This window comes from Rhinatrema bivittatum, chromosome 8 (genome assembly GCF_901001135.1).
Source record: "Rhinatrema bivittatum chromosome 8, aRhiBiv1.1, whole genome shotgun sequence".
Lineage (NCBI taxonomy): Eukaryota > Metazoa > Chordata > Amphibia > Gymnophiona > Rhinatrematidae > Rhinatrema > Rhinatrema bivittatum.
Window position 1 is genome coordinate 25421590 of NC_042622.1, and position 26630 is coordinate 25448219.

The following is a 26630-nucleotide window of genomic DNA, read 5'->3' on the forward strand; positions in this document are numbered from 1 at the left end:
ACTTGCAAGAAATGAGAATCCATTTAAGTCTCCAGCTTTTTGCTGAAGAATATTAATCCAAGTTCTTGTGAAAAGATAGCTGCAACTTTGCTAAGCTGTGCAACTAACTTCATGATTTAAGGGCTTGCTAGGTTACAGTGAGGGGTTGCTGATTTTGTATAATCTTGCAGCACTTCACAGAATAAAGAATTTTGAAATTTCATTTAGATTGAATGCATTTGTGTGTAGTTCACATAAATATATAGAAATGTCAGCAAAGTGTTGCAGATGTTTTCTCTGTTTCATTAAACTATCTTAATACCTTTTGGCGACTAGATCTTTTCTTTTTTTTTTTTTTTTTTTGTGCTAGCATGTTTCGCAAACAACCTGATGGAAGGGATTGTAACTTTTGAAAATTGCTTTTTAGGCAAAAGTGGCTTAAAACTATATTTCAAGAGTATGTAATGTGCTGCAAAATTCTGGGAAGGTAACTTTTTTAAAACAGGCACACTAGCACACGTACTGGAATTTTAAATCAAAGACTAAAATATTATCCCAAAAAGTAGCAGGAAAACTCTGTATCAAAACAAAAACCAATAAATATTCCGCTATACACCCAGGCTCTTATTGTATATGAAGAGTGACTGTCATACAGTGCCCTTGCTGCCGATGGCTTATATGTGTAAGCCTGTAGGAGTGCTGGGGTTTTATAATCATAGGTCACTTCTGAAACGATCATATAAGAGTCTCGATGATTATTGTACTCCCCTGTTGATAAATGGGGGCTATACAAAATTGTACTTATCTTTGGATAAAATGTCCACAATGTAGCTGTCCTTAAATCTTCTACACTTGTCAAATGATCAATAGTGTAGCGATATGAGTCTTCCAACACTGCGCGTGTTTCGAAGTGATTCAGACTTCTTCAGGGAACACAAAGCTGTTAGCTGCGAATGAATATACCTGTGCAATAGAAAATGAATGAAAAAGCCCTTTTAAAACAGCCACAAGCTTGTAAAACAACATGGCTGCAAAATGAACGGGAGCACTTGAAAGAATGTGCATACCAAGTATGGACAATGACATCGGCCATCTTGGATATCGGGGGAATACCTGATGCCACCGATGCTTCTTCCGCTTCTCGACAGGCTGGATGTCCTCATCAGTGCTCTACCAGTGGCACCAGGGAAAACAGATACCCCTCAGTCCCTCGACGCCCATTTATCTTTCCTCTGACGAGGAGGGTTCATTGAGGCCGGAACTGCTTCCAGGGCCTTCTGGATTGTTTCCACAGAGGCCATCAGTGCCCCTTCGTCCTTCACCGATGCTGGACCCGAGACCATCAATGCCACACTCGAAGCCGTTTATGCCGGCATAGATTCCCTCTGTGCCCAGACTTCCTCTGGCCGGAGAAGGTGCCTTTTTAATCATCTGACCCACCATTGGGAGCTGGGGATCAGCTTTACCAACCGTGGTCCGATGACTCATCTGATTCTCAGGACACCGGAGATATCCCATCTAAGCCTTTGCCACCTGAAGAAAGACTAAAGTCTCCACTGGAGGACATCTCCTTCATTAATTTCATTAAGGAAATGTCTGAGACTATACCTTTTGCCCTGCAAACTGAAGAAGACTCCAGACACAAAATGCTGGAGGTCCTTCAGTTTGTCGACACACCAAAAGAAGAAATGTCCATCCCGGTGCATGATGATCTGCTTGATCTTCTGCAGCGCAATTGGGAACATCCTGGTACGGTCTTCCGGTCAACCGCAAGACTGATGCCACCTATTTGGTCCAGTCGGCGCCTGGTTTCCAAAGAACACAATTGGCTCATCATTCAGTGGTGGTAGAGTCTGCCCAGAAAAAGGCTAAGAGACCAAGGCCTCATTCTTCGGCAACCCCTGGGAAGGAGCAAAAATTCCTCTATGCTTTTGGGTGTAGAGTTTTCCATGGCTCAGTGTTGATTTCTCATATTGTGGCATATCTACTCTTATATGACCCAATACAACAGGAATTTATTCAAGCAACTACAGGAATTTTCGGAGTCTCTCCCGGATCAGTTCCAAGACCAACTGAACTCAATCGTAAAAAAAAGGGCTTCGATGCAGGTAAGCATGAAGTCAGGTCAGCTTACGACATTTTTGATATGGCTTCCAGGTTATCAGCAGCCGGAATAAGCGCAAGGAGGTGGGCCTGGCTAAAATCCTCAGGTTTACACCCAGAAGTACAAGACCGCTTAGCGGACCTCCCCTGTATAGGGGACAATTTTTTTTTGTTTTTTTTGAGAAAAAAAATCCAAGAAACTATCGCACAACTCAAAAGATCATAACGAGACACTGCGGCAGCTTTCCGCTGTACATGCTGACTTCTCTACCTCTTCTAAACAGCTGTTCAGGAGAGAGGTGAAAAGAACTGCTTACAAAGCACGAAGATACTACCCTTCACCAGCTCGGTCTCGTCCATCTAGACCCTATCAAAAGCCTCCATCTCAACAACCCAGGCCTCAGAAAGCACAGCCACCTGCACAATCTGGTCCTGACTCTGGGTTTTGCCTCCCCCCCCCCCCCCCCCCCAGAGAGCGTTTGTCATCTTCCCCCTCTGCCATCCCTGCCGGTCAGCGGCCGGCTATGCCACTTTACCACCATGTGGCTCAAGGTCACCATGGACCAGTGGGTCCAGTCTGTCATAGCTCAAGGTTACAATCTAAACTTCCTCTCCATACAGTCAGACTCTCCACCTCGGCAGAGGTGGTCTTCCTCAGACTACTCAACTCCTGCAGGGGGAGATAGCTTCCCTCCTGCAAGCCAACGCCATAGAGCCAGTTCCTCCTTTACAAAGGGGACAGGGCTTCTACTCCCGATACTTCTTAATACCAAAAAGACGGGAGGCATTCGCCCCAGATTAGGCCTTCGTGCTCTGAACAAACATCTGCGAAAGGAGAAATTCATAATGGTAATCTTAGTCTCTTTACTCCCTCTTCTCCAACAGGGGGATTGGCTTTGCTCTCTAGATCTAAAAGAAGCATACATGCACATAGCAATTATCCTGTCTAACAGGAAATACCTCTGGTTCCTCGTCGGAAAACAGCACTTCCAGTACTGAGTACTTCCGTTCGGCCTAGCTTCGGCCTCTTGTGCTTTCACGAAATTCCTGGCAGTAATAGCCACATACTTAAGACGACTAGGCACTCACGTCTAGACTTATCTAGACGACTGGTTACTGAGTGCTCAGTCTCCGGAGGCAGTTCTTCACTCCCTCCATCTCACTGTGCGGCTTCTACTATCATTGGGCTTTCTAATCAGTTATCAGAAGTCCAATCTGATTCCGTTTCAATCCCTCTCCTTTATCGGAGAGGGTCTCGACACTATCCAAGCGAAAGCTTTCCTTCCCAGGGACCGAGCTCATACACTGGCAGTGCTTGAGCGCACTGTACACTCGCCGAACCACGACTGCGTATCATGTCCTCGTCTTGTCGGGACATATGGTGTCCTCTGTCCATGTTACCCCAATGGCTCAACTTGCCATGCGAGTAACACAGTAGACACTAAAATCCCAGTGGTCCCAGGCACATCATTCAGTGTCCAACATTGTCCATGTCACCAGGCAGCTTCGTCTCTCACTGGCTTGGTGGATCCAAGAGTCCCACCTGCTCAAGGGGCTGCCGTTTCAGGCTCCAAAATCTTAAATAATTCTGACAACTGATGCTTTCGCTCTTGGTTGAGGAGCACTTGTAAACCACCTGCAAACTCAGGGAACCTGGTCTGCAGCAAAAGCGCAACATCAGATAAACTTTCTGGAGCTCAGGGCGATCAGATATGCCCTTCTAGCCGTCCAGGATTGCTTATCCAACAAGACAATCCTAATCCAGACAATCAAGTAGCAATGTGGTACATCAACAAGCAGGAGGGGACAGGTTCCTACCTCCTGTGTCAGGAAGTAGTGCAAATTTGGGCCTTAACTTTCTCATTCCATGCTACTGAGAGCGACCTACCAGGCGGGCGTGGACAATATTCTAGCGGACAGACTCAGTCGTACTTTTCAACCCCACGAGTGGTCCCTGAAGCCCACAGTCGCAGATCACATATTTCAGAAGTGGGGGTATCCGAACATAGACATCTTTGCATCGGTTCACAATCGCAAGGTGGAGAACTTCTGCTCCCTACATCGCAGTCAAAAAAAAACAAAAAAAAACTCCACCGAGGGACGCCTTCGCCTGCTCCTGGACAACAGGTCTCCTGTATGCCTACCCACCACTTCCTCTCATCAGCAACTCTCGTGAAGCTACGTCTGGACAGGGGCCTCATGATTCTCATAGCCCCCTACTGGCTGCATCGGGTATGGTTTCCCATCCTTCGCAACTCTCAATCCATTCTCAAATTCGCCTAGGCACAGATCCGTCTCTGACATCTCAGAAGAACGGACAACTGCGCCATCCCAACCTCCAGGCCTTGTCACTGACAGCTTGGATGTTGACAGGCTAATTTTGCTGCCTCTCAATCTCTCGGATTCTGTATCCCAGGTCCTGGTAGCTTCACGAAATCCTTCTGCTAGAAGATCTTATCATTCTAAATGGAAAAGATTTTCATGGTGTACTTCAAAGGAGTTAGATCCTTTTACTTGCCCCACAATGAAGTTTTTAAGACTACTCTACTCTGGCACCTCTCGGAGTCAGGTCTACAAACATCCTCCATTAGAGTACATGTCAGTGCGGTAGCAGCCTTCCATAAGGATACAGGGGATGTCTTTATTTCAACACAACCCTTAGTAGTGCGCTTCATGAAGGGCTTGTTTCACCTCAAGCCCCCTCTCTGTCCCCTGGCCCCTGCTTGGGACCTTAATGTGGTTTTAGTGCGACTTATGAAACCTCAGTTTGAACCTCCGCATTCCTGCAAGTTACGGCATCTCATGTGGAAGGTGCTCTTCCTTCTTGCTTTGACCTCTGCTCGCAGAATCAGTGAGCTGCAGGCGCTGGTTACGTACCCCCCTTACACAAAATTCCTTCATGATCGGGTGGTCCTTCGCACACATCCTAAATTTCTACCGAAAGTAGTCTGAGTTCCATTTAAATCAATCTATAGTTTTACCTACTTTCTTTCCAAAACTCCACTCACATCCAGGTGAGCGGGCTCTGCATTCCTTGGACTGCAAGGGTGCGCTAGCCTTTTATTTGGAATGCACTGCAGGCCTTAGGAAGTCCACCCAGCTATTTGTCTCCTCCGATAAAATTAAGCTGGGTATCCTGGTGGGAAAGCAGACCCTGTCCTCCCGGCTGGTGGACTGTATTTCCTTCTGCTATCAACAGGCAGGCCTTCCGCTACAGGGACACATTAAAGCACACTCTAATTAGACCAATGGCAACGTAGGTAGCACACCTTCAGTCTGTACCTCTTGCTGACATCTGCAGAGCTGCTACATGGAGTTCTCTCCATACCTTTGCAGCCCATTATTGCCTGGACAAAGCTGGCACACAAGATTCTATCTTTGGCTAGTCTGTTCTGTGCAATTTATTCTCAGCTTAATACCCAACTTCCTTCCGACACCCCGCTGGGATTTTCAGGCTGCCCGTTATCCAAAATCACCCCCTGTTGTTGTGCCGGTTGCACATCTTTAGGTGTTTTTGATACATTGCTTGGGCATCCTCGGCTCGCTATTCACCCATATGTGAGGTCTAACATCCTGCTTTTTCTGTGAGAACACCTGTTACCGGTAAGCAACTCTGTTACGTCTGCCTTAAATTGTAAGCTAGAGGGTCACTCTGTGCTCTACTTTTATGTGCCCATCGCAGCATCAACATTTAAAACTATTTTTTTGTTTTACTTTAGTTTCCTATAGGGAAATTAGACCAGTTACATTGTGAGGGGGAGAAATGTATTTTTTGTTTTTAAAATTATACCTAGATTTTAATGTATTGGGGTTTTGTTTTGTTTTTTTTTTTTTGCATTCAGACAGATGAATACAAAACCAGTAGCCTATGCACCTCTACCTGCAAATGGAGATGGAGCAAAGCTGACATCACAGTATATGTACCCTTGCAGTGACAACAGCCGCCAGTATTCTCCGGCAGATAGTAGATGTGCATCTCCCTAATGAGGTTTGCTTTAAGATTTATTAGGAGAAAAGGACATTTTTTAATTCACCCCACTCTCCTATGGTGATACCATTTGGTCTCTCCCTCAGTCGAGAATCCCTGAGGTGATATCTGAAAGAGGGATCCAAGGATGAGTGCCTTTGTCCGGTAGCTGGTTTTCAGCCAGGGTGGACTCAGCCGTTTTAAAAAAAAAAAAGCTGAAAGGCAGCAGGTGCAGGAAACAGAGCACAGTGGTGAAGGTATATGCACTCTGCCCCTGCAGCTGGAGACATTCTTTACTCAGTCAGGATAGGCTGAGCTCAGGTAAAGAGCTGCTTGTCATATTCGGTCCTCTCAGCCTGGCGATCCCTCTAACTTGTCACCACTGCTTGGAGGCTCAGGGCGAATTATCTTCATCTGATTTTACTAAGCCCAGTTCGTCCCAGCCTGATGCGGGACTGGGAAAAGAGCTGCCAGGAGGGTCGCCTGACTTTGGAGCTGTTCATCAGCAGGGGAAGGTTAGTTCAGTGGGCTCATGGCAGATGCCCCCTGGTATTGGCATTCCTTTTCTTGGGTAGAATTTTTTTCAAGGACTACAGTCTTTTTATTTTTTTTTTTTTCTTCAGACGCAGTCCTCTGTCCTGGCCAATCTTAGTGGGTCAGGGTCACAGGCGATGAAACCCCGCATGTCTGGTGCTGTGGATAAGTGTTGGAGTACTCCTAGATCAGCTGCTAGTATTCCCGATAGGGAGCCAGCTGGCACAGATAATGAAGCAGATCCTTTGCTCCCTGGAGGATGGGGGAAATTCCTCCAGGTTTGGAGCCATATAAAATTATGTTGCGGTTCTTTCATAGAGATAAATTACCAGCTCTGATTTCCCAGACATTGAAGATGCAGGGAATATCTGGGGTTGAATCCATGTCTGGGCCAAAGAAAGATCCCATTTTGCTGTCTTTGCGTAAAGCCTCATGTTTCTTTCCTATTTTGGAGGTCATTCAAGAATTAATTGATCTTGAGTGGGGTGCCCCCCCCCCCCCCCCCTCCCAGAAGCTAATTTCAAATGAGGACTAGTCTTGGAAGGCCTGTGCCCTCTGGACCCAGCAGTGCAAGAGCAATTGCGCTTTCCAAAGGTCTATGCGCTGGTGTGTGCTGTTACCGAGCGGATTACTATTTCTGTGGAAGGGGGAGCGTCCTTGAAGGATGCTCAGGATAGGCCTTAAGTAGGCCTTTGAAATTATGGCAATGAACTTGCTGCTTGTTGTTCCCTGGTAGCTCGCTCTTGTTTGCTTTTCTCTCTCACAAAGTTAATTAAATCTGGTGTGAATGCCAGGACAGTGATGGAACCAGCTGCTGCCTTTTTGGCAGATGCGGGCTGCAATTTGGTCTACACTTCACCCAGAGGGGTGGCTTTGGTAAGCGGTTAGGCGTCAGTTATGGCTGAGAAATTGGTCGGCCAATGCAATCTCAAGTCTAACCTTACAAAGCTGTCTAATGGCTCGCTTTTGATGGCGGTGAGCTGGAGAAAATGGCCAGTATGTGGGGTGAGTCCCTGGTTCTGTTTCTTATTCTCTGGCAAATGGGGAAACTGTGCTCTTTCAGCATGAGAGTTCGTACTAGGCGATCAAAGCGCTTTCGACCCTACAGAAGAGCAGCTTTTCAGAGGGCTTGACCTTTTGGCTAGGTCTCAGTCCTTTCGTCCCAGGCAGCCCAGGCTTAGGTAGTGGAGTCCCCGAGCCTCACAGTGAAGGTGTGCCGACCCATCCCCAGGAAAGGAGATAGGGGGTCGCCCCTCTCTCATTGGAGGTGGGTCGAAATCATATCGGACCACTGGGTTCTGGAAGTGATATGAGATAGTTATGCGCTGGAGCTTCGCAATATTCCTTGGGAATGGTGTCTCCCTGTAACTCTCCACAGAAGAGACAGGCAGTGGAGTGTACTTTGACTCCTCAGTCTGCAGGCTGTGGTTCTAGTGCCCACATCTCAAGAAAATACAGGCCAATATTCCATTTCTTTTGTTGGGCCCAAGAAGGAGGGCTCTCTTCACCCCATCCTGGATCTTAAGGGGGTCAACTGTCATTTGTGTGTGGCTCTACAGTTGGGAGTTTGTGATGTCTCTGGATTTGTCAGAGGTGTACCTGCATATTCCCATCCGGCTAGAGTATCGTTTTGTGCATTTCGCAGTTTTAGGATGCCGTTATCAGTTTTGAGCATTACCTTTTGGATTGGTCACCATGCTCAGAACTTTTTCCAAGGTTATGGTGGTGGTGGTGGCAGCGGAATTGAAAGAGCATGGGATCCTAGTATACCCATACTTGGATGAGTGGCTGATTTGGGCCAAGAATCTGGAAGAGAGCCTCCAGGTGTCACGCAAGGAGATCTCCTCCTTGTTGCAGGAGCTCAGTTGGGTGGTAAACCTGAAAAGCAATCTTCAGCCATCTCAGCCACTAAAGTATCTCTGTGTTTGGTTCAGTACAAAGCAGGGCAGGGTGTTTCTGCCAGAGAGCTGCATTCAGAAGCTGATGGTGCAGGTCAGCCTTTTGACGAACACAATATGCCCAACAGTGTGGTCCTATCTACAGGTGCTTGGATTGAGGGCGGCAACCCTGGAGGTGGTACCTTTTGGCAAGGGCACATATGCGTCCTCCTTTTCGGTGCTTTCTGCTGTCTCGTTGGAGCCTGCAATCTCAGGACTATTTGATTCAGCTTCACTTATCGATGGAGGTCTGCACTCGCTGTCTCCCCTCCAGGGCTCGGCTCCTTCCTCTTTGGATTAGGAATGGAAGCCCCTGCCCAAACTGGCAATGAGGTTCACTTTCAATCTTTCCAGATGCATTCCAGGATACCCATGGTGGATACTCTCGTCTGGCACCACTTCTGCCTCATCCATGGTGGGGAAGTGGCTCCAATTTAGGTGGGCATTACCCTAGTTTTCTCGATCATCAGGATGCACGTTTGTAACCTTCACGTGACCATGCACGTTGGTAGAGTGATTATGAAAGCGACTGTCACGGTGCACCTGTATCAGCATCCCTTTTATGATTAGAAGCCTTGGTAGGGTTATCCAGGCCAATTTGGCCATTATGGAGGTTATTCCCCCCCCCCCCCCACTGGAATAGGGCTTGTCTACCGCACTATCACAGTGGATTCAATGAATCCTATGATGGTGGGAAGTGGTTTAGAGCTTCCGTGCTTAGCCTTGGAAAGCTTTCCTATGTCGCACCCCCCCCCCCTCCTTCTCTTGTAGGTCACCATGATGGATTGGATCTTCTAGTTGCCTTAAATAGCCCACGCAGGCCATCACGAGTCCACGCCATGCAGGGCTCCCCCAAAGCTTCCCAGCAAGAAGGTGTCACATTCCCACCCCTCCGGGGGGCTGCTTACCATGGCAGCCGTGGAGAACTCTAATCTTCACCCAGAGGCATCATAGTTCACCATTCATAATGCCACTGAACAAGTACTCGAATCCACAGCGGTAGCTATTCATAACGTCAAGATATGGTCTGCGTTCCTCCAGGACTTCAACAGGGTCACAGCCTGGTTTCCATCCCCTGATTTCCAGCAGAGAGAGTGCGGTTCTTGAGTGATAATTGCATCCGGGACAGATTGGCCTATGGGGGCTTCGGACATGCCCCAGTGGGCTAGTCAGGCAATCACATGGTTGCAGGGCTAATTTGTGCCAGGCCGCGCAGCAGAAAAGAGGCTGTTGCACTAGCTGAAGAAAGAAGGCTGATGCTACCTGAACCCTTTTTGTTCCTTGGAGAGAGAGTGAGTAATTATATGAGTAAATAGAATATAAGACAGAATGTGTGTGTGTGGCGTTGCACAGGCTTAAGGAACAGGCTTCTGTTGGTATGTTCTGGGGAGAGAAAAAGCATGTGTGAGAGAGAGACATGGAACATGTATGTATGAGAGCATATGTGTGAGCAAATAGCATGTAAGAGAAAATGTATAGGAGCATGTGAGAAAATAGCATGTAAGACTGCATGTATGGGTGAGGCAGAAGCTGTTTAGGCCTGAGGAAGCCTCTGTTTGTATGTTCTGGGGAGAGAGAATGTGTGCGCATGTATGTGTATGAGAGATCATATGTATGGGTATATGAGAGGGAGAATGTGTGAGGATGTGAGAGTAAGCAAGTGTGTATATGTGTGTAGGAGAATATGGGTATGTGAGAGAGAGGAGAAGGTTGTACCACTACCTTCCCAAACTAATCCATGACAATCTCAGGGTGACTCTAAATCAAAAGTTCCCAGGTATGGAGAGCAGGGGATTTTTTTTTATCCTTATTAGTTTTAATAATTGGGTGTTTTCCGCAGGTAAGCAGGCTGAATTAGCCATGCTCTCTGGGAGCGCCCCTTGGTGGTCCGGAGCGGAACTTCTCTTAGAATGTTAGAATTAAAATTTTATTAGCTCGCGCCTGCGCAGTAGCTTCCTGCGCGACTGACTCTCTCCTTCAGTCTTTTTTCTTCTCGTAACAGTCGCGGTTCTTCTCTCTCTTCAGGCATTTGTCTTTCATTTTTTCTTCTCCTTCTCTCTCCCTTTTATTCACAAAAGTGAACCCCCCCCAAAGGCACTTTTCATTGCCAACATGCCACCAAAACCTTCCGGGTTTAAATTATCAGTGCGGTAAAATGTCACTGACAGACGGATGACAAGATTCAGCCTTTGGGCAATCTGTTTTAAAGAACTTATTTCCAGTAGAATCCCAACTCCTTCCACATCCAACCTGCTGTGATTTCAGGCTGCCTCATTTTTCCAACAGTACACCAGTTGTGCCTGTTGTACACTGTAGGTCCAACACAAAGATGACTCGGCCTGTAGCTTGCTAATCACCCATATGTGAGGACTATCATCATGCTTGTCCTGGGATAAAGCAAAATTGCTTACCTGTAATAGGTGTTATCCCAGGACAGCAGGATGTAGTCCTCACGAAACCCACATGCCACCCTGCGGAGTTGGGTTCGAAACATTTTATTAATTTATGTTTTCGCTAAAGCTTATTGCTACAAACGAGACTGAAGGGAGACCCCTGTGGCTCGAGGGATCATGGCATGCTGGGCATGCTCAGTGTGCCAGTCAAAAGTTTCTAGAAACTTTGACAAAGTTTTCAGTGATAGGGCTCCGTCCAGTGACATCACCCATATCCCAGGACTACATCCTGCTGTCCTGGGATAACACCTATTACAGGTAAGCAATTTTGCTTTTTCAAGGATCCATGCTCGATGCACGGATCCAACAACACCAATTTTATATCGCTCAGTATTTGTATGACTGTCTACCAAAAATTAAACTATGCTCCACAATCGGATCCAGACACCCAAAAACAATGTTTTTCAGAAGTGGAGGAAGCAATCCGGTATCTTCTAACTGTATATGAAGGGTTTGATACCTCTTCAAGAACATCAGCTTCGGCCATTGCATCCCACTGAATAGCATGGCTCAGAGCAAGTGCTGTTAAGGATGAAGTACATGACAAATTAGGCGGTCACCTTTGCATGGGAGGTCTGCTATTTGGGGAGAAGTTAAAGGAAACAGTAACTCAGCTAAAGGACCAAAATGTGGCAGTATCCTCGCTGACATCTCCTCAGGATCAAACAACCTCCAGACGTTATCCTCCATACAGAAGACCCTTTTATCCCAGGCACCCAAACAGGTCATATGTATCTTATGGACCTCCACAATACCAGCCACGACCTCAATCAAACACATCCCCATCTCGGGGTAGAAGCAGATTCCAGAGAACACCTAAGCAACCACAACAAGTACCTCCAAAGACTCAGCAGTCTTTTTGAACCAAACCAGGTCACAGCTACAAATACCCGTGGGAGGTCATCTTCAAGCATTCTTTCATCAATGGTCCATGATCACATCAGATCGCTGGGTTCTAAATATCATGAATGGCTATCAGCTAAGATTCCATACAGTACCTGTTCTACTGCACTTAATACCGAAGAAAAGTGAATCAAAGGAAGTTCAAATGTTGTTACAAGAAATCCAGTCACTACTTAAACAACTTGCGATTCAAATTTTACAACCTCATCAGTATTACGGGGGCTTTTACTCAATACTTCCTTATTCCCAAGAAATCGGGAGGAGTATGCCCGATCTTGGATAGATCTTCGGTCACTAAACCAGTACATCCTACGGGAGAAGTTCAAAATGTCATCTCTGAAAACCATTTTAACTTTTCTTCTACCCAATGATTGGATGTGCTCACTGGACCTCAAGGAAGCTTATACTCACATACTGATACACCCAAATTCCTGGCACTATTTTTGTTTCCAGGTCAATTCCAGTCATTATCAATACAAGGTAATCCCATTTGGCCTATCCTCAGCACCCAGGGTATTTACAAAATGTTTAGCTGTAGCCATGGCCCACCTTCAAAAAACAAGGAATAAAGCTGTTCCCTTCCCTAGATTACTGGCTGATCGTAGCAGAATCCCCAGATATGCTGAGATCATATCAAATCCAAATCATTACTTGTTTAGAAGACTAGGTTTCTTAAATTACAAAAAGCCCAATCCTATTCCATCACAAACTCTTTAATTTATAGAAGCAATATTAAACACGTACCTCTGCAAAGCCTTTCTACCAAATGACAGAATTAACACATTTCAAGAACTGGCGTCATCCATAAAACTGCTTGCAAGACCAACAGCTCATCAGGTCCTGAAAGTTTTAGGTCACATGGCTGCAGCTATGTATGTAGTAACCAATACTCTCCTCCACATGATGGCGATTTACAGTAGGGTCTCAAACTGCAATGGATGCAATATTTACACCCGATGTCCCGTCGACTAACCCTCACAGAGTCAATGTTAAACAACATCAATTGGTGCAGGAGTTCTTCAGTCAGGCGCTCCTTTTTGAAACCCCACCCACCAAATAGTATTAACCACAGATGCCTCGACAAGGGGATGGGGGAGCACATGTTCTACATTTCAAGTCATAAGGTCTCAGGACCCCAGAAGAAACAGTTCTACAAATCAATCTATTAGAACTATGAGCCATTCATCTTACAATCCAGAAATTCTCCTATACTCTACGGAAGAAAACAGTCATGGTTTATACAGACAGAGTAGCAATGTTCTACATAAACAAAGGAGGAGGGTCAGGTTCCAAGACCCTATGCAAAGAGGCAGTATTAACGTTGGAATGGGCCCTGAAGCACTTCATATGCCTTAAGGCCACATATTTCCTGGGAATAACTAACACAACAGCAGATCGCCTGAGCAGAATATTTCACCAGCATGAATGGGAACTACACCAGCAAGTGGCCCTATCACTTTTCCGGCAATGGGGTCTTCTGCAAATAGACCTCTTCGCAACAGAGCAAAACACAAAACTGCAAAACTTCTGCTCCCTGTACCTGAGCAGTCATTGGATGTCACAAGATGCCTTTCTTCTCAGATGGACAGCAACTACTGTACGCCTTTCCACCAATTCCACGGCTTTCTTGAGTGATACAGAAATGCATAGCAGACTAATCAGATCTCATCCTAATAGCCCCGACAACTATGGTATGCCTACCTACTACATATTTCCATGCAACCACAGATTCTTCTACGGACTCAAGAGAACGGGGAACTGCTCCATCCCATGCAGGATTTGCTTCACCTAACAGCATGAAGATTGAAAGGGAAATACTAACCCATCTCCAACTTTCATCGGAGATCAGACATTCTAATCTCCTCCAGAAAGTTATCCACCAGGAAAAACTATGCAGCAAAATGGAACAGATTTCACCACTGGTGTACATCATTGCAGCTGGATCCCTTTCATTCTTCTCCAGAACAATTTACTTGATTACCTACATTTGCTATACACTTCCGGACTTGCAGTCTCTTCCATAACAGTACATCTTAGTACCATATCAGCATATCACCCTTCTTTTCAGGGTGCATCTATTTCCACTCACCCTCTAGTAACTTGCTTTATGAAAGGAGCACTGAAACTCAGACCTCTTATAACGAAGCCGGCCATTCCTTGGGACATAAACATAGTCTTGGAAGCATTAATGCTCCTGCCATTCGAACCCGTTCAGATTAAAATTTCTGACGTGGAAGGTTTTTGTTTTTAGTAGCAATAACCTCTGCTCGACGAGTCGGTGAACTTCAAGCTCTCGTCCATTATCCTCCTTACGTCCAGCTCCATCATGACAAGGTAACCCTACGCACTCATCCATCCATCCTTCCTGCCTTCCAAAAGTAGTCTTGGCGTTCCACCTAAACCAAACGATCATGCTACCTATTTTTTTCCCAAACCCATTCCAACAGTCAGGAGGCCTTTCTGCACATGCTAGATTGTAAAAGGGCAAGGCACTCAACTGTTTGTTTCTTTCAGTCTGAATGCAACAGGATTATCTATTTCAAAGCGCACACTCTCAAACTGGCTTACACACTGCATTAAATTCTGCTATTCCTCAGTCTCAACATCTACACTCCATGCCGAAAGCGCACCAAATGAGGGCAATGTCAGCCTCGATAGCGCACCTTCGACAAATTCCTATTAAGACATTTGCAAAGCAGCAACGTGGTCTTCCCTACATACCTTCACATCCCATTACTGCCTCCAACACCTTACAAAGGTGTTGGACGCATTGATGGGACACTAAATTCTACATCATGCAACAAAATCGTAAAAAGAAAACTGCCCACTTCCACAAGAGTTCACAAATTTAATAAAGAATTCTTATGCTTAGTCTGACAGCTAGGGACTCCCAGGCAGCACGGCTAATTCGGCCTGCTTATCTGCGGAAAAGAGCAAGTTTGCTTACCGTAAACTGTGTTTTCCGTGGATAGCAGGATGAATTAGCCATGTGTTCCCACCCACCTTCCTGGACAGTGTTTTGTTTTGTTTTTTCACTACTATCCTAATCTAACTCCGCTCCTGTCCTAAGCTTTCTTATTGACTGAAGGAGAGAGTCTGTTGCATGGGAAGGTACCGCACAGGAGCGAGCTAATAGAGTTTTAATTCTAACCTTGTAAGAGAAATTCCACTCCGGACCACCAGGGGGTGCTCCCAGACAGCATGGCTAATTCATCCTACTATCCACGGAAAACACAGTTTACGGTAAACAAACTTGCTCTTATTTGATGTCTTCTGTCTTTAAATATTTTGCTTTGTTTATTCTGCTTTTAATGGTATTTGGGAATAATTAAAAAATAATGGGTACTCTTTTCATCAGCTGTTTTGAATATTTCTTTTAGACTGTTTTGTATATCTTGATTTTATTTTTTTAAGTTTAATGAGGAAGAGTGATGTTTCTGTTTTTTACATTGTTGCACTGCATACAGAGCCTGTCTTGTTACGGTTTCCAATTCAGTTTTTGTCTGCATGTTTCTAGTTATACTTTGTCTCCTTTATTCTGTATTTGGTGAGGGTCTGTCAGTGTTCTGCATGTGTGATTATATGCTAGCAAAATACCTCATCTTAGTTTCAGCTTGGCTTGTTCTGTTTATCTAATATTGGGTGTATTGGTGTTTTAGGGCCTGGTGTAATATTTGAGGTGTTGCCTTTTCATAGGTAGGGTTGGAACTGTGTAAAGTGCTGGCAGTTAGTGCTCTTTTCGTATGGGGGATTTACTATATTGTAACTAAGTTTACGTAAAGCTTTCTGAGGGCCAATATGCTTTATGATAGTCCCAATACCATATGACTGCAGGTGATTTTTTTTTTTTTTTTTGCAGAGTTTTCCAGTTGGTACCGCAGTACTGATTTTTAAATAATATATATGTTAAGTGATAGTTTTACCTTAGAACATATTTTCATGTAAAATCTGTTACTATAAATGCATATTTTTTAAATTATTCGTGGGAAGAGTGGGACCAGGAGTGTGTGCAAGGCTGTAAGGTTTGCTGATGACACCTAATACCCTTGCACCAGTTCTGTCTGCACTGGCTCTACAAGAGAAAGCAGGATTCCATCTGGAGCTGTGCTACTTTGGGTTAGTGGCTTTCCCTAATCTCGGCCAGTACTTCATTTTCTGTTTTTATAAGCCCAGAGAACAGTAGGAGTCACTTCTTGTCCCCTCTCCCCTGGAGTCTGTAGGCAGAGCAGTCCCTGGGAAGCCATAAAAGCAGCAGACTGTATAGACTAGAGTGGTGGGAGGGTTGCGGAGAAGTGGAGGCAAGCTACAGGCACAGGTCGGAAGGAAGCCAGGAGAAAGTGCCTATGCAGTGTTAGGGAGGCTTCTGTCTGAGGTGACTATACTAGCTCTGAAAGAAGCAGCTGGCTCTGGAACCAGTGAGGCTCTTAGAGAATGAGCACACTGTTAATCAGCATTTGGATGCGCGTTTTCGACACGCTAGCTTTACCCCTTATTCAGAAAGGGGTAATAGCGCGTCAAAAACATGCGTCCAAACACCTCCCCCCCCCCCTCCCCCCCCCCCCCCCCCCCCCCCCGAAACTAATAGTGCCTGCAACATGCAAATGCATGTTGATGGCCCTATTAGTCATTCCCGCGCGATACAGTAAGTAAAATGTGCAGCCAAGCCACACATTTTACTTTAAGAAATTAGTGCCTACCCAAAGGTAGGCGTTAATTTCTGCCGGCGCCGGGGAAGTGCACAGAAAAGCATATTAAGTCGGAGGCCCCAAAAGTGAAAAAAAAAAGTTAAAAAAAAAAAAAATATTTAAAATGGGCTCGCGGGTTGAAAACTGGACGCTCAATTTTGGCGGCATCCGGTTTCCGAACCTGTGGCTGTCAGCGCGTTTGAGAACTGATGCCGGCAAAATTGAGTGTCGGCTGTCAAACTCGCTAACAGCCACCACTTCCTTCAAAAAAAGAAGCGCTAGGGACGCTCTAGTGTCCCTAGCGCCTCTTTTTACCGCGGGCCCTAATTTAAATAAAGTTACTGAATCGCGCTCGCCCGCTCTCCCGCGTGGTTTACTGTATCGGCCCGTATGTGAGCACATAAGCAGCCTCACAACAGTAGCATGTCAGTGAGACAACATATGATATTTACTAGACTCGGACCTTATTTTTAGAACCAACGAACACAACAATAATAATATATAATACGTTAGATTATTGGAATTTTTCAAATTATGATAATCAGTACCGATTCACAGTTCTATAGTAATTTTTCCTAATTGTAATTTCATATAAGTGATCAAGTGACTCTCATACCATCCCGCGAACTTTTTTGGCATATCTGCTCTCAAGCCGCATTAGGGATCATCTTTAATCATTGGTCACTGCTTCACCCATATGCTTTTTGATTTTTTACTTTTTATTTGTTTAATTTTCTTTTAAGTAAAATGCAGAAATACTTCCCTTTCAGGGATCACTGTTCATGGAGGGTACAACCCTTCCAGAAGAATTCAGAGTGCAGTTCGTGCACGTTTCACGTCCTGTGCTGCTTCAGGAACTCCTCTGACTGTTTTTGTGTGCCAGAGTGTCTTCGGTTACACTTTGGTTTCTGAAAGAATAAATTTTTGTCACAAGCCATTCTATTGGGATTGCACTTGCCTTGCTTAAGCTTCGACCTGCATTTACAGCCTCGCGAACGTGAGTGTTACTTCGTCGCGGTCCGGGAGAAATCTCCTGTGAAGCGGTGGCTCTAAGCAAATGTTTTTAAGCACATGCGAGGCTGTAAGTGCAGGTCAAAGCTTAAGCAAGGCAAGTGCAATCCCAATAGAATGGCTTGTGACAAAAATTTATTCTTTCAGAAACCAAAGTGTAACCGAAGACACTCTGGCACACAAATTCAGTCAGAGGAGTTCCTGAAGCAGCACAGGACGTGAAACATGCACGTCGAACTGCACTTTGAATTCTTCTGGAAGGGTTGTACCCTCTATGAACAGTGATCCCCGAAAGGGAAGTATTTCTGCATTTTACTTAAAAGAAAATTAAACAAATAAAAAGTAAAAAATCAAAAAGCATATGGGTGAAGCAGTGACCAATGATTAAAGATGATCCCTAATGCGGCTTGAGAGCAGATATGCCAAAAAAGTTCGCGGGATGGTATGAGAGTCACTTGATCACTTATATGAAATTACAATTAGGAAAAATTACTATAGAACTGTGAATCGGTACTGATTATCATAATTTGGAAAATTCCAATAATCTAACGTATTATATATTATTAGTGAGACAACATACCCATACAAATTTTGTCTGAGAGTGTGTGTGTGCGCGTGGGTATCTTTTGTCTCTGACACAGACATACCCAAACACTCTGTATGTGGGTGTGTCTGAGAGAGAATATGTCTTTGTAGTTGTTAATGTGTATGTGCCAATAAATTTTCTGCAATCTAAAAAATGTTTGTGATTTGAGTGTGTGTGTCTGACACACAAGTATTGTTACTTGCAACTGGTTCAAGAGTCATATCAGGCATTCAGAATATATATCTATAAGAGATAAGCAGATGTGTAGGGGGCCCAAATAGTTTGCTTGGATGGAAAAGGGACTGCAACTCTGCTTACCCATGGGTCTCTGGAATGTGTTCAACTTCTTAGTTATTTAGAAAAGATTGTTTGTTTATTTTGCCTCAATTCTGCTGGGTTCCAGGGTTGACTTAGTATGCTTTTGGGAACTGTTGCAACATACACATGTTGCAGGGAAAGTGCACAAAGGCGTAAAATCCTCTGAGCCAATATTTTCCTGCAGTCTGCCCTTGATTGCATCTACAGTGACTGAATTAACTCCCAGTCTGCTAAATGCCCGCTTGTGTCAGAGCTCCTGTGTGAGTTTGTGCTATTATGCCTAAAGCTGAATATTGGTGCTAGGGCTCACTATGTCCCGGGGTTCATAACGAGATTGCAGATTCCCTTTCTCATTTCAAATGGTCCCATTTCTGTTTGTTGGTCCTGGAGGTGGATGTGATGGAGCAACCAATGCCAACATTCCTCTGGTCTTACAGAACAGTGACACATTCGAACTGATGTGAATCTCCATGGCCCCTGGGACATGGAGATTCTACTTAAGGGGTTTTGCAGCTGTGATTGCTTTTTTGTACAGTAGGAGTTGGACTTGGAAGGGCCATCACTGAGGACATAGTGGTAGATTATGTCCTTGGAGCTAAGAGCACCTCCGTATCGCGGGGCACTGTTAAGTCCTATCTGGCAGGTTTAGCCGCCTTTGCAAAACTGCAGGGATGGCCAAACCCTGCCTCTTCATGGTTAAGCGCATGTTGGCTGGCTGGTGAGACCCTCAGGCCTGATTGCTGTGCCCAGTGACTCACAATCAGCTTCTGCAATTATGGCATGCTATTCCAGGGGTAACCTCTTCCCCTTACGAGGCACTCCTATTCCAGGCGTCCTTTAGTTTGGCCTTCTCTCTTTTTTTTTTTGCAGCACTGAGGGTGGGGAGAGAGTGTGTCATCCATGTGAGCAACTCAGACCTGACCGACTTGCCGATGGCAGCAGTAGTTGTGTCCATGACAGCATTATGCTGTGTATCCAGAGGTCCAAGACGGACCAGCTTGGCATAAACCAGCACCTGGTCCTGTTGGTGGTCCAAGGATTGGACACTAGCCCTGTAAGGAATACTGCCGCATATGTGACAGCCCAGCAGTCTAGTGGCTTCCATTTTTTGGTACACGACAAACTTTGTCCGCTTAACTGCTTCCAGTTTGCAGCTGTTTTCCATAAGAATCTTCAGGCAGCAGGTCTGCAGGATGAAATCTAGGGTAGGCATTCCTCTAGAATTGAAGCGGCCGTTAGCACAGCAGCTTCTGGACTCCCAATGCATGTGATTCAGTGACTTGGCAGATGGATTCCCGCAGCCTATGCTTCATACATACGGCATGAGGACAGCACTCCAAGAAGTGCTAGAGTCTAACCCATGGTGTTACTGTCCACAGGTATCCCCAGTAAGGCTAAATTGGGATGGTTCCTGGGCCACTCCTTTGCTGCCAGGGCTGAAAAAGGCGTGTGCAGGCTAAAAAATCTGGGTGGTTGGTTAACCAATCCACAAATCACGAATGCTTGCTCACGAGTGCGGCAAGATCAGTATGCGCTGGATGGAGCTGGTTCCACTTTTGCGTCAGTTGTTAGTGGATCTCTGAGATCCTGGTGACCACCCTGATGTTCTTGTCATCCACCTGGGGGGCAGTAATATCTGATACCCCATGTGTCGAAACTTTCTGAAAACAATCTGCAATTTAGCCCTCATTGGTTCGTGGTTACTGTGAGTCACCCTAATATGATCAGAGATCATCCCTTGCTATAAGTTTGTGAACAAGAGGGGTTAACAGTCAGGTGGGCAAGATTGTGTCCCTGCTAGGGGGAAGCCACATTCGCCATGACTGGGTGATCACCTCTTGTGCCGACCTCTGAGAAAGATGGGGTCAGTTTGTCTAACCTGGGCATGACGTTTTCAAATTCTCTGGCTAAGGTGCTGTCAACCATTCTGGGATGGTTTGGTTATGTTCTAATGTTAAAAAGAATTTGAAGGGGTGTTATGGCCATAGAGGTGTTAAGAGGTTGTGCCTTCCTCACCAGCACACCCAAGTGGCTGGGCGAGTAAGGCGCAACTTTGGTAAGTGTCTGAGCCTTGGGAGAGGTAAATCATTCTATATGGTCTGGGGTGGGATCTATTTAGATCAGCTATTAAGAGCAGGAGATAGGGCTCAGTAAACCACCCGCAGGGCCTTGTGAGACACAGAAGACCCTGGAACTTCTGTCTTGGGGTAGTTTCATCCCCATCGTGGTTCAAGGCTAGTGGTCCTGGTAGTGACTGGGAGACTGGATGAGGGTCTCAGCTTGGTCCTGACCCCAACTGGGGGGGGGGGGGGGTTAAGGGAAGGAGGAAAAGGGTAGGGACTGAGGTTCAGCACCAAGTTTAGTTATGCTGCTGTTTTGTTAAATAATGAAGCTGCGGCCATACTATTTCAAAGTGACGCTAGTGTCTATTTCTTATTGGTATACTATATCTTGTGGAGGAGTGAGTGGGAACCAGGGAGGGAACGGCGTGAGCAGCTGTCCTGGTGCTCCAGGTAATGATGCACTAGTGTGTATTCATACATACTGCTGTCCCTGTAGGTAAATGTTTTTTACCTACAGGGACAGCAGTATTCTGTCCCTGTAAGTAACTGGTATTCTGTTAAAAGCCAGGTGTTCTAGTATGCACCTACCATACTTTTGAAACATATTGAATGAGCAACAGTAGTCAGATGCCAGAATCTTATCTAAATTTTGAAGTTGCGGTATGTTGCAAATCTGTAGCTATATATTATGTGATTGACTAGCTGACCATTTTTGGTGGAGTGTGTGGTCAGAGAGCACATGTTAAAGCAAATGTTGCTTACCCTTAAGCTGGTTTTATTTATCTTTTTCTAGATGTCAAAATTATCCTCTACTTCAGTGGCCCTCTGTTGGGATATACATATCATCCATCATAAATGTCTTAAACACCTGTGGATGAAGAGCCATGAAGTACTGATGTCCTAACATTTTAAGTAAAGTCCGTTTCAGAACATCAACAATAACAACAAGAATCATCACCCCTGCGTTACTGGGAAGACAAACATCCATATGTATTCAAATTGTCTGTAAAGAAAAAAGTAATGAAGGAACATTTAAAAAAAGATAGATAAAGATTTGTGTTCTGAATATAACTTTTGTAGCAAGACTTTTTTTTTTTTCCTACAAGGTCCAAGCTCAGCATATCCGCATGCATAAAAGTGGAATATTTTACACTTGCCCATACTGTGAGCATAAAGTTTTCCAGAAAAGAAAATTGAAGCTTCACGTTAAAACACACACACAGCAAGAAAAGTGCGTTACAGGAAAAATGCCAACTCAGCCACTTTTGGCGTATATGGATGGGCTTGATGGTATAGCAAGTACTGTAGGTGCTCAGATGGAGAATACGGATTCATCTATGCCAATTAAAGGTACAAATACAATTTCTCATGCAAATATTCAAGACAAACTTTTAATGCAGTCAGAGGGATTCATGCCTTTGGATTGTATGTTTTGTGATCAGGTCTTCAATCACCATGAAGACCTTGGGAAACATGTCTTAACTCAGCATCGACCAACACTTTGTGAACCAGCTGTTCTCTGCGTTGAAGCGGAATATCTTAGTCCTCTTGATAAAAGTCAAACAGATTTTCCTTCACAGGAAGTCCAAAAAGACAGTGTAGAAGATTTCAATTGTGAAGTTTGTGGACAGACGTTCAGTAAGACTCTGGATCTTGAGATCCATATGAAGAAACACAAACACTCTTTTACTTACTGGTGCAGTGTATGTGGTAGAAGATTTAAAGAACCTTGGTTTCTCAAAAACCACATGAGAACACATAGTAGTAAGACTGGCTCCAAGCATAAACTTCAGCCAGGTTTTGAAAGTCCAGTTACCATAAATGAGGTAATACAGGAACATATACCTGGAATTGTGATTTCTCCTTACAAAATGTGCATGGTTTGTGGCTTTCTATTTCCAAATAAAGAGAGCTTAATGGAGCATAGTAAAATACACACCAAAGAGTCAGTTTGCAGTGAGGATAATCCAAAGGTCGTTAATGGAACCAAAGAGGGAAAGTTGTCTGAAAGAGAAGAATTTTTACAGTTTCTAAACCTAAGACCTGTGACACCAGAGAATGTAAAAAAATCAGAAACATGTGGCAAATGGATTACAGAACTAGATCCATTCAATACATACCAAGCATGGCAACTTTCTACCAAAGGCAAAGTTGCCATTAGCCATGGACAAGTTAAAGAACCAGGACAAGAAGGTAGTACAGATAATGAGGATTCCTGTTCCGATAAAGAAGAACTAAATGAAATTTGGAATGCAGAGAAAAGCATTCAGATTTGTTTCACAGATAATACTGTGAAACCCAAAACTAGCAAAAGTAGCAATTGCACAGAAATCACTACTATGTTGCAGGATAAAGAGAAGTCCAAACATGTTGTTGGTGATGTGCCTTCTGTGGAGGGAGATCACAAATTACCACAAAATAAAGATAAGCCAACACATTGTTCTGAGTGTGGAAAAGCCTTCAGAACATACCACCAGCTTGTCCTTCACTCAAGAGTGCATAAAAAAGACAGGAGGAGTGATGCAGAATTTCCCCACATTACTGTCGAAGGGAAATCGCATAGAAGAAGCTTTTCAGACTTAACTGTACCTTTGGAAGAAAGTGGAATTACGGAGAAAGTGGAAGAATGCTCTGAAGATGGATCAGAAGATGGACTCCAAGGCGAGATTCTTCATTCAGGTAGGGAAGCACATTTTTAAATGAGTACTCTTAAATTTGTGTTTTCTTTTGGCAGGGCATCCTAAATGTTTGTCATGGTGACCCTACAGTCAGCCCGGTTTTCAGGATCATCACGCTGAATTATGCATGAGAGAGATCTGCATAAACTGGAGACCTAGTATATTCAGTTTTCTTTTGTGCAAGTTCAGTGGCTATGGGGTCACCAGGACAGGTTTGGGAGGTCCTGTTTTGGTTTCTTTGTATAAAGGAATCAATGGTTGTTTTCAAAGTGTTGTGTAATAAGAATTAACAAAGCTTCTTACTCCAGAAACAGATACATTATATTCTTATATTAATAGTATTGGCAAAAATTGGCTCATTTGACAAAGCTAGAATATGGTGACAGACTCTTAAGGCCCATCTAATCAGTTTTGTACTCATCTGACTAATTAGTCAGAATTTACTTTCCTAATCCTCTCAAACACATTCATAATCAGTGATCATTTTAGCACTTCCAGTCTGATAAAATATAAATTTACTAAAATATAAACTTATAAACGAGGTTAGTAACTCAAAAAACTCCAAAATATAATCTGTAACAGATACATTATTCATTTGCTATTGAAACAATGCCATGATAGCTGACAGCCCAGTGAAAATTCTAGCATGAACTAAAATAACCCTGACTCTAACATAATTTCCTAAACTCCAAAAGATAATTTGACAAATGCTTATTGAGGTAGATTTTAAAAAGGAGCGCGTGGGCATACATGGGCGTGCGTTACCCAGCTTGCACACATATACGCCTGATTTTATAACATACATGCGCAGGTACGCGCATGTTATAAAATCCTGGGTTGGCGTGCAATTGTGCACCTTGTGCGCACCTAGCTGCACTGCCTTCCCCTAGCCCTTTATCTTACCTTTTATGCCTGCCTCTGGGCAGGCAAAAGTTGCATGCGCCGGCAACCTGCCGGCACGTGATCCTGAGGCCCCTGGCCCCGCCCCGGGGCTTTACGTGCATCGCTGGGCCTTTTGAAAATAGTCCCGGCACATGTAACCTTTATAAAATCCGGCCCATTTTGAGAGAGTTTATTCCACATTGGTGGCACTGCGCATGAGCTCACATTTTAGCCTTTAGAAAGAAGGGAAATTGGAGGCATATATTTCAATAATCTCTTCTTTAATTAGGACTACGTCCTTGCAGCAATTTGAATGTGAGCATTAGGGCTTTAACTTTTATTTTCCTAGCGTGTAGCAGATGGACTCAGGACCAATGGGTATAGTGTACTCCTGTTAGCAGTTGGAGACGGATCAGATTTCAATCTGACGTCAGCTCCTAGTACACCATTTGCGTTTAACTATGACATGTTGTTCTGTTCATTGTATTTTCCTCCTTTCAGTTCAATGGAAGTCGGTATGATGTGCCTCACGAATGTCGGCAAAGAAAAGTCTATAAATAAAATATTAGTACATATACCCCTGCAGGAAGTGCAGCTCTTCAGTATTTTCCATCTCTGTAGCAGTTAGGGACAATCTGCACGCTCTCGCAGCGTTTGAACCAAATCGAAAGAAGAAAACCAAAATTAAAGGGGAAAACCTACCTGAAGACGAGCCCCGCTCTCCTGCGGTGATACCCTCAGGTCCCTCCCCCAGTTGAGATTCCCGAGGTGATTTCCGTGGTCCCTCGGAGGTGAGCCTTGGTCCGGCGGCCGAATCGCGGCGAGGACCTAGCCCCCGATCCTCGGGCGTGGCTGAGAGGCAGAGGTTGCACCCCTCGAGCACGGCGGTGAAGGTATTGGCCCTCTCCCCCGGCAGCCGGAGACCGCCCGGAACGAAACCGGGAAGCGCCGAAGACAAGGTAAGGTGGAAATCTGCTGTTTGAATCTGGTCTCTGAGGGTCGAGGAGGAGCACAGGTCACCAATCAGAACCAGTGCCACCGGGTTGATTCGCCCTAGCAGGGCCAGGCCCCGGCTATTTCCAAGGGTCTGCCCATGTGGAGACCCTCTGAGGAGGTCGCCATATTACCCTCATACTCGCCGTCACCATCTTGGCCCTATTCGCCGCGCCGCCCGCCATTCGATCCGAACGCACAAATCGAGCTAAGCGCACAAAATCCTTGTGCGCATAAACTTACGTGCACATAAAACCTTGCGCGCATAAATTGCACGCACAGAGCCGGGCGCATATCTACGGCTAGGCGCATATCTGCGCGCACATCTCAGGCACACTGGAGTGCACAAGAGCTTACGCGTCCACAGACATGGCACCTCCAGAAACAGGAATAAAACCTCAAGGCCTCTGCCCTGCATGCCATATCAGAGCCGCACAGAGCGAGGAGGCCAACGCCCTGTGCGCACACTGTGAGGAGGTCCTGGGAGATCCAGGTCAGGGCCAGTCCCACCCAGGGCCCAGTGCTAGCTCCTCAGGGGCTACGCCGGACCTAGCAGGCCCCAGTGGGTGTCCCCCTCCCCCCCCCCCCCCCCTCCGAGAGAACCTGCGCCCCTCAACTTAGACCCAGCGTCTATATCTTGGGTGGAGTTATTCAAGGGGTTTCACGCCTTTGTCAAGATGCAAACTGCACCTCTGGCTGATCAGCCACATGCTCTCACCACCCAGAAGCCCCGCCTACGGGGACACAGATTTCTCCGAAAAGGAAGTTGAGCCCCTGGAGGAGGGGGAACTTCCCTCGGGGACAGAGCCACACCGAACCATGAGACACTTCTTCACAAAGGACGAGCTCCCGGAACTCGCTATCCCGGGCCAAGGCACCTCGGGGGAACCTAGAGTGAACACCCTGCTAGAGGGCCTTCGCCAGACGTCTCGCCATCTTCCTCTCTTACAGGCAGCACAACAGCTAATTGACCTGGAATGGAATGCTCCGGAGTCCACATTCAAAGGGGGACGAGCCTTGTCAGCCATGTACCCCCTGGACCCAGCGACCAAGGAGCTTCTGGCATGCCCTAGAGTGGACGCCATAGTCTGTGCGGTCGCCAAGCGCACTACCATCCCAGTGGAGGGAGGAGCGGTGCTCAAGGATGCACATGACCAGCGCCTGGAAGCCATCCTAAAACAGTCATTTGAAGTTGCAGCCAGGTCACTGCAGATTGCGGCCTGCTGCACCGTGGTGACACATGCCTGCCTATCCCAAGCCAGGAACAACACTCCGGGAGAAGACATGGAACCAGCAGTATCATTCCTCACTGACGATGCCTCCGATCTAGTGCGCACAGCAGCCAGAGGAGTGTTGTCCGCAGTGGCGGCCAGGAGACAACTCTGGCTTCGAAGTTGGTCAACTGACGCCTCTTCCAAGACGCGCCTCAAGAGGATGCCCTTCAAAGGATCCCTCCTGTTCGGCAGAGAACTAGAGAAACTGGCCAACAAACGGGGCGACTCCCCATTACCACGCCTGCCGGAAGACAAGACGAAGAG

The 26630-nt window shown here is 45.6% G+C and overlaps 1 protein-coding gene across 7 annotated transcripts in view; it reads left to right on the forward strand.

Moving 5' to 3' along the window:
* The window catches only part of ZNF217 (zinc finger protein 217), an 81291-nt gene that overhangs the window by 23352 nt on the left and 31309 nt on the right, over window positions 1–26630 (forward strand). For all 7 annotated transcript variants that reach the window (XM_029612127.1, XM_029612124.1, XM_029612121.1 and 4 more), the window contains exon 2: window positions 21333–23218. In XM_029612127.1, coding sequence (XP_029467987.1) covers window positions 21667–23218 — 1552 coding nt within the window. In that variant the 5' untranslated portion in view covers window positions 21333–21666. The remainder of the gene's footprint in view (window positions 1–21332; window positions 23219–26630) is intronic.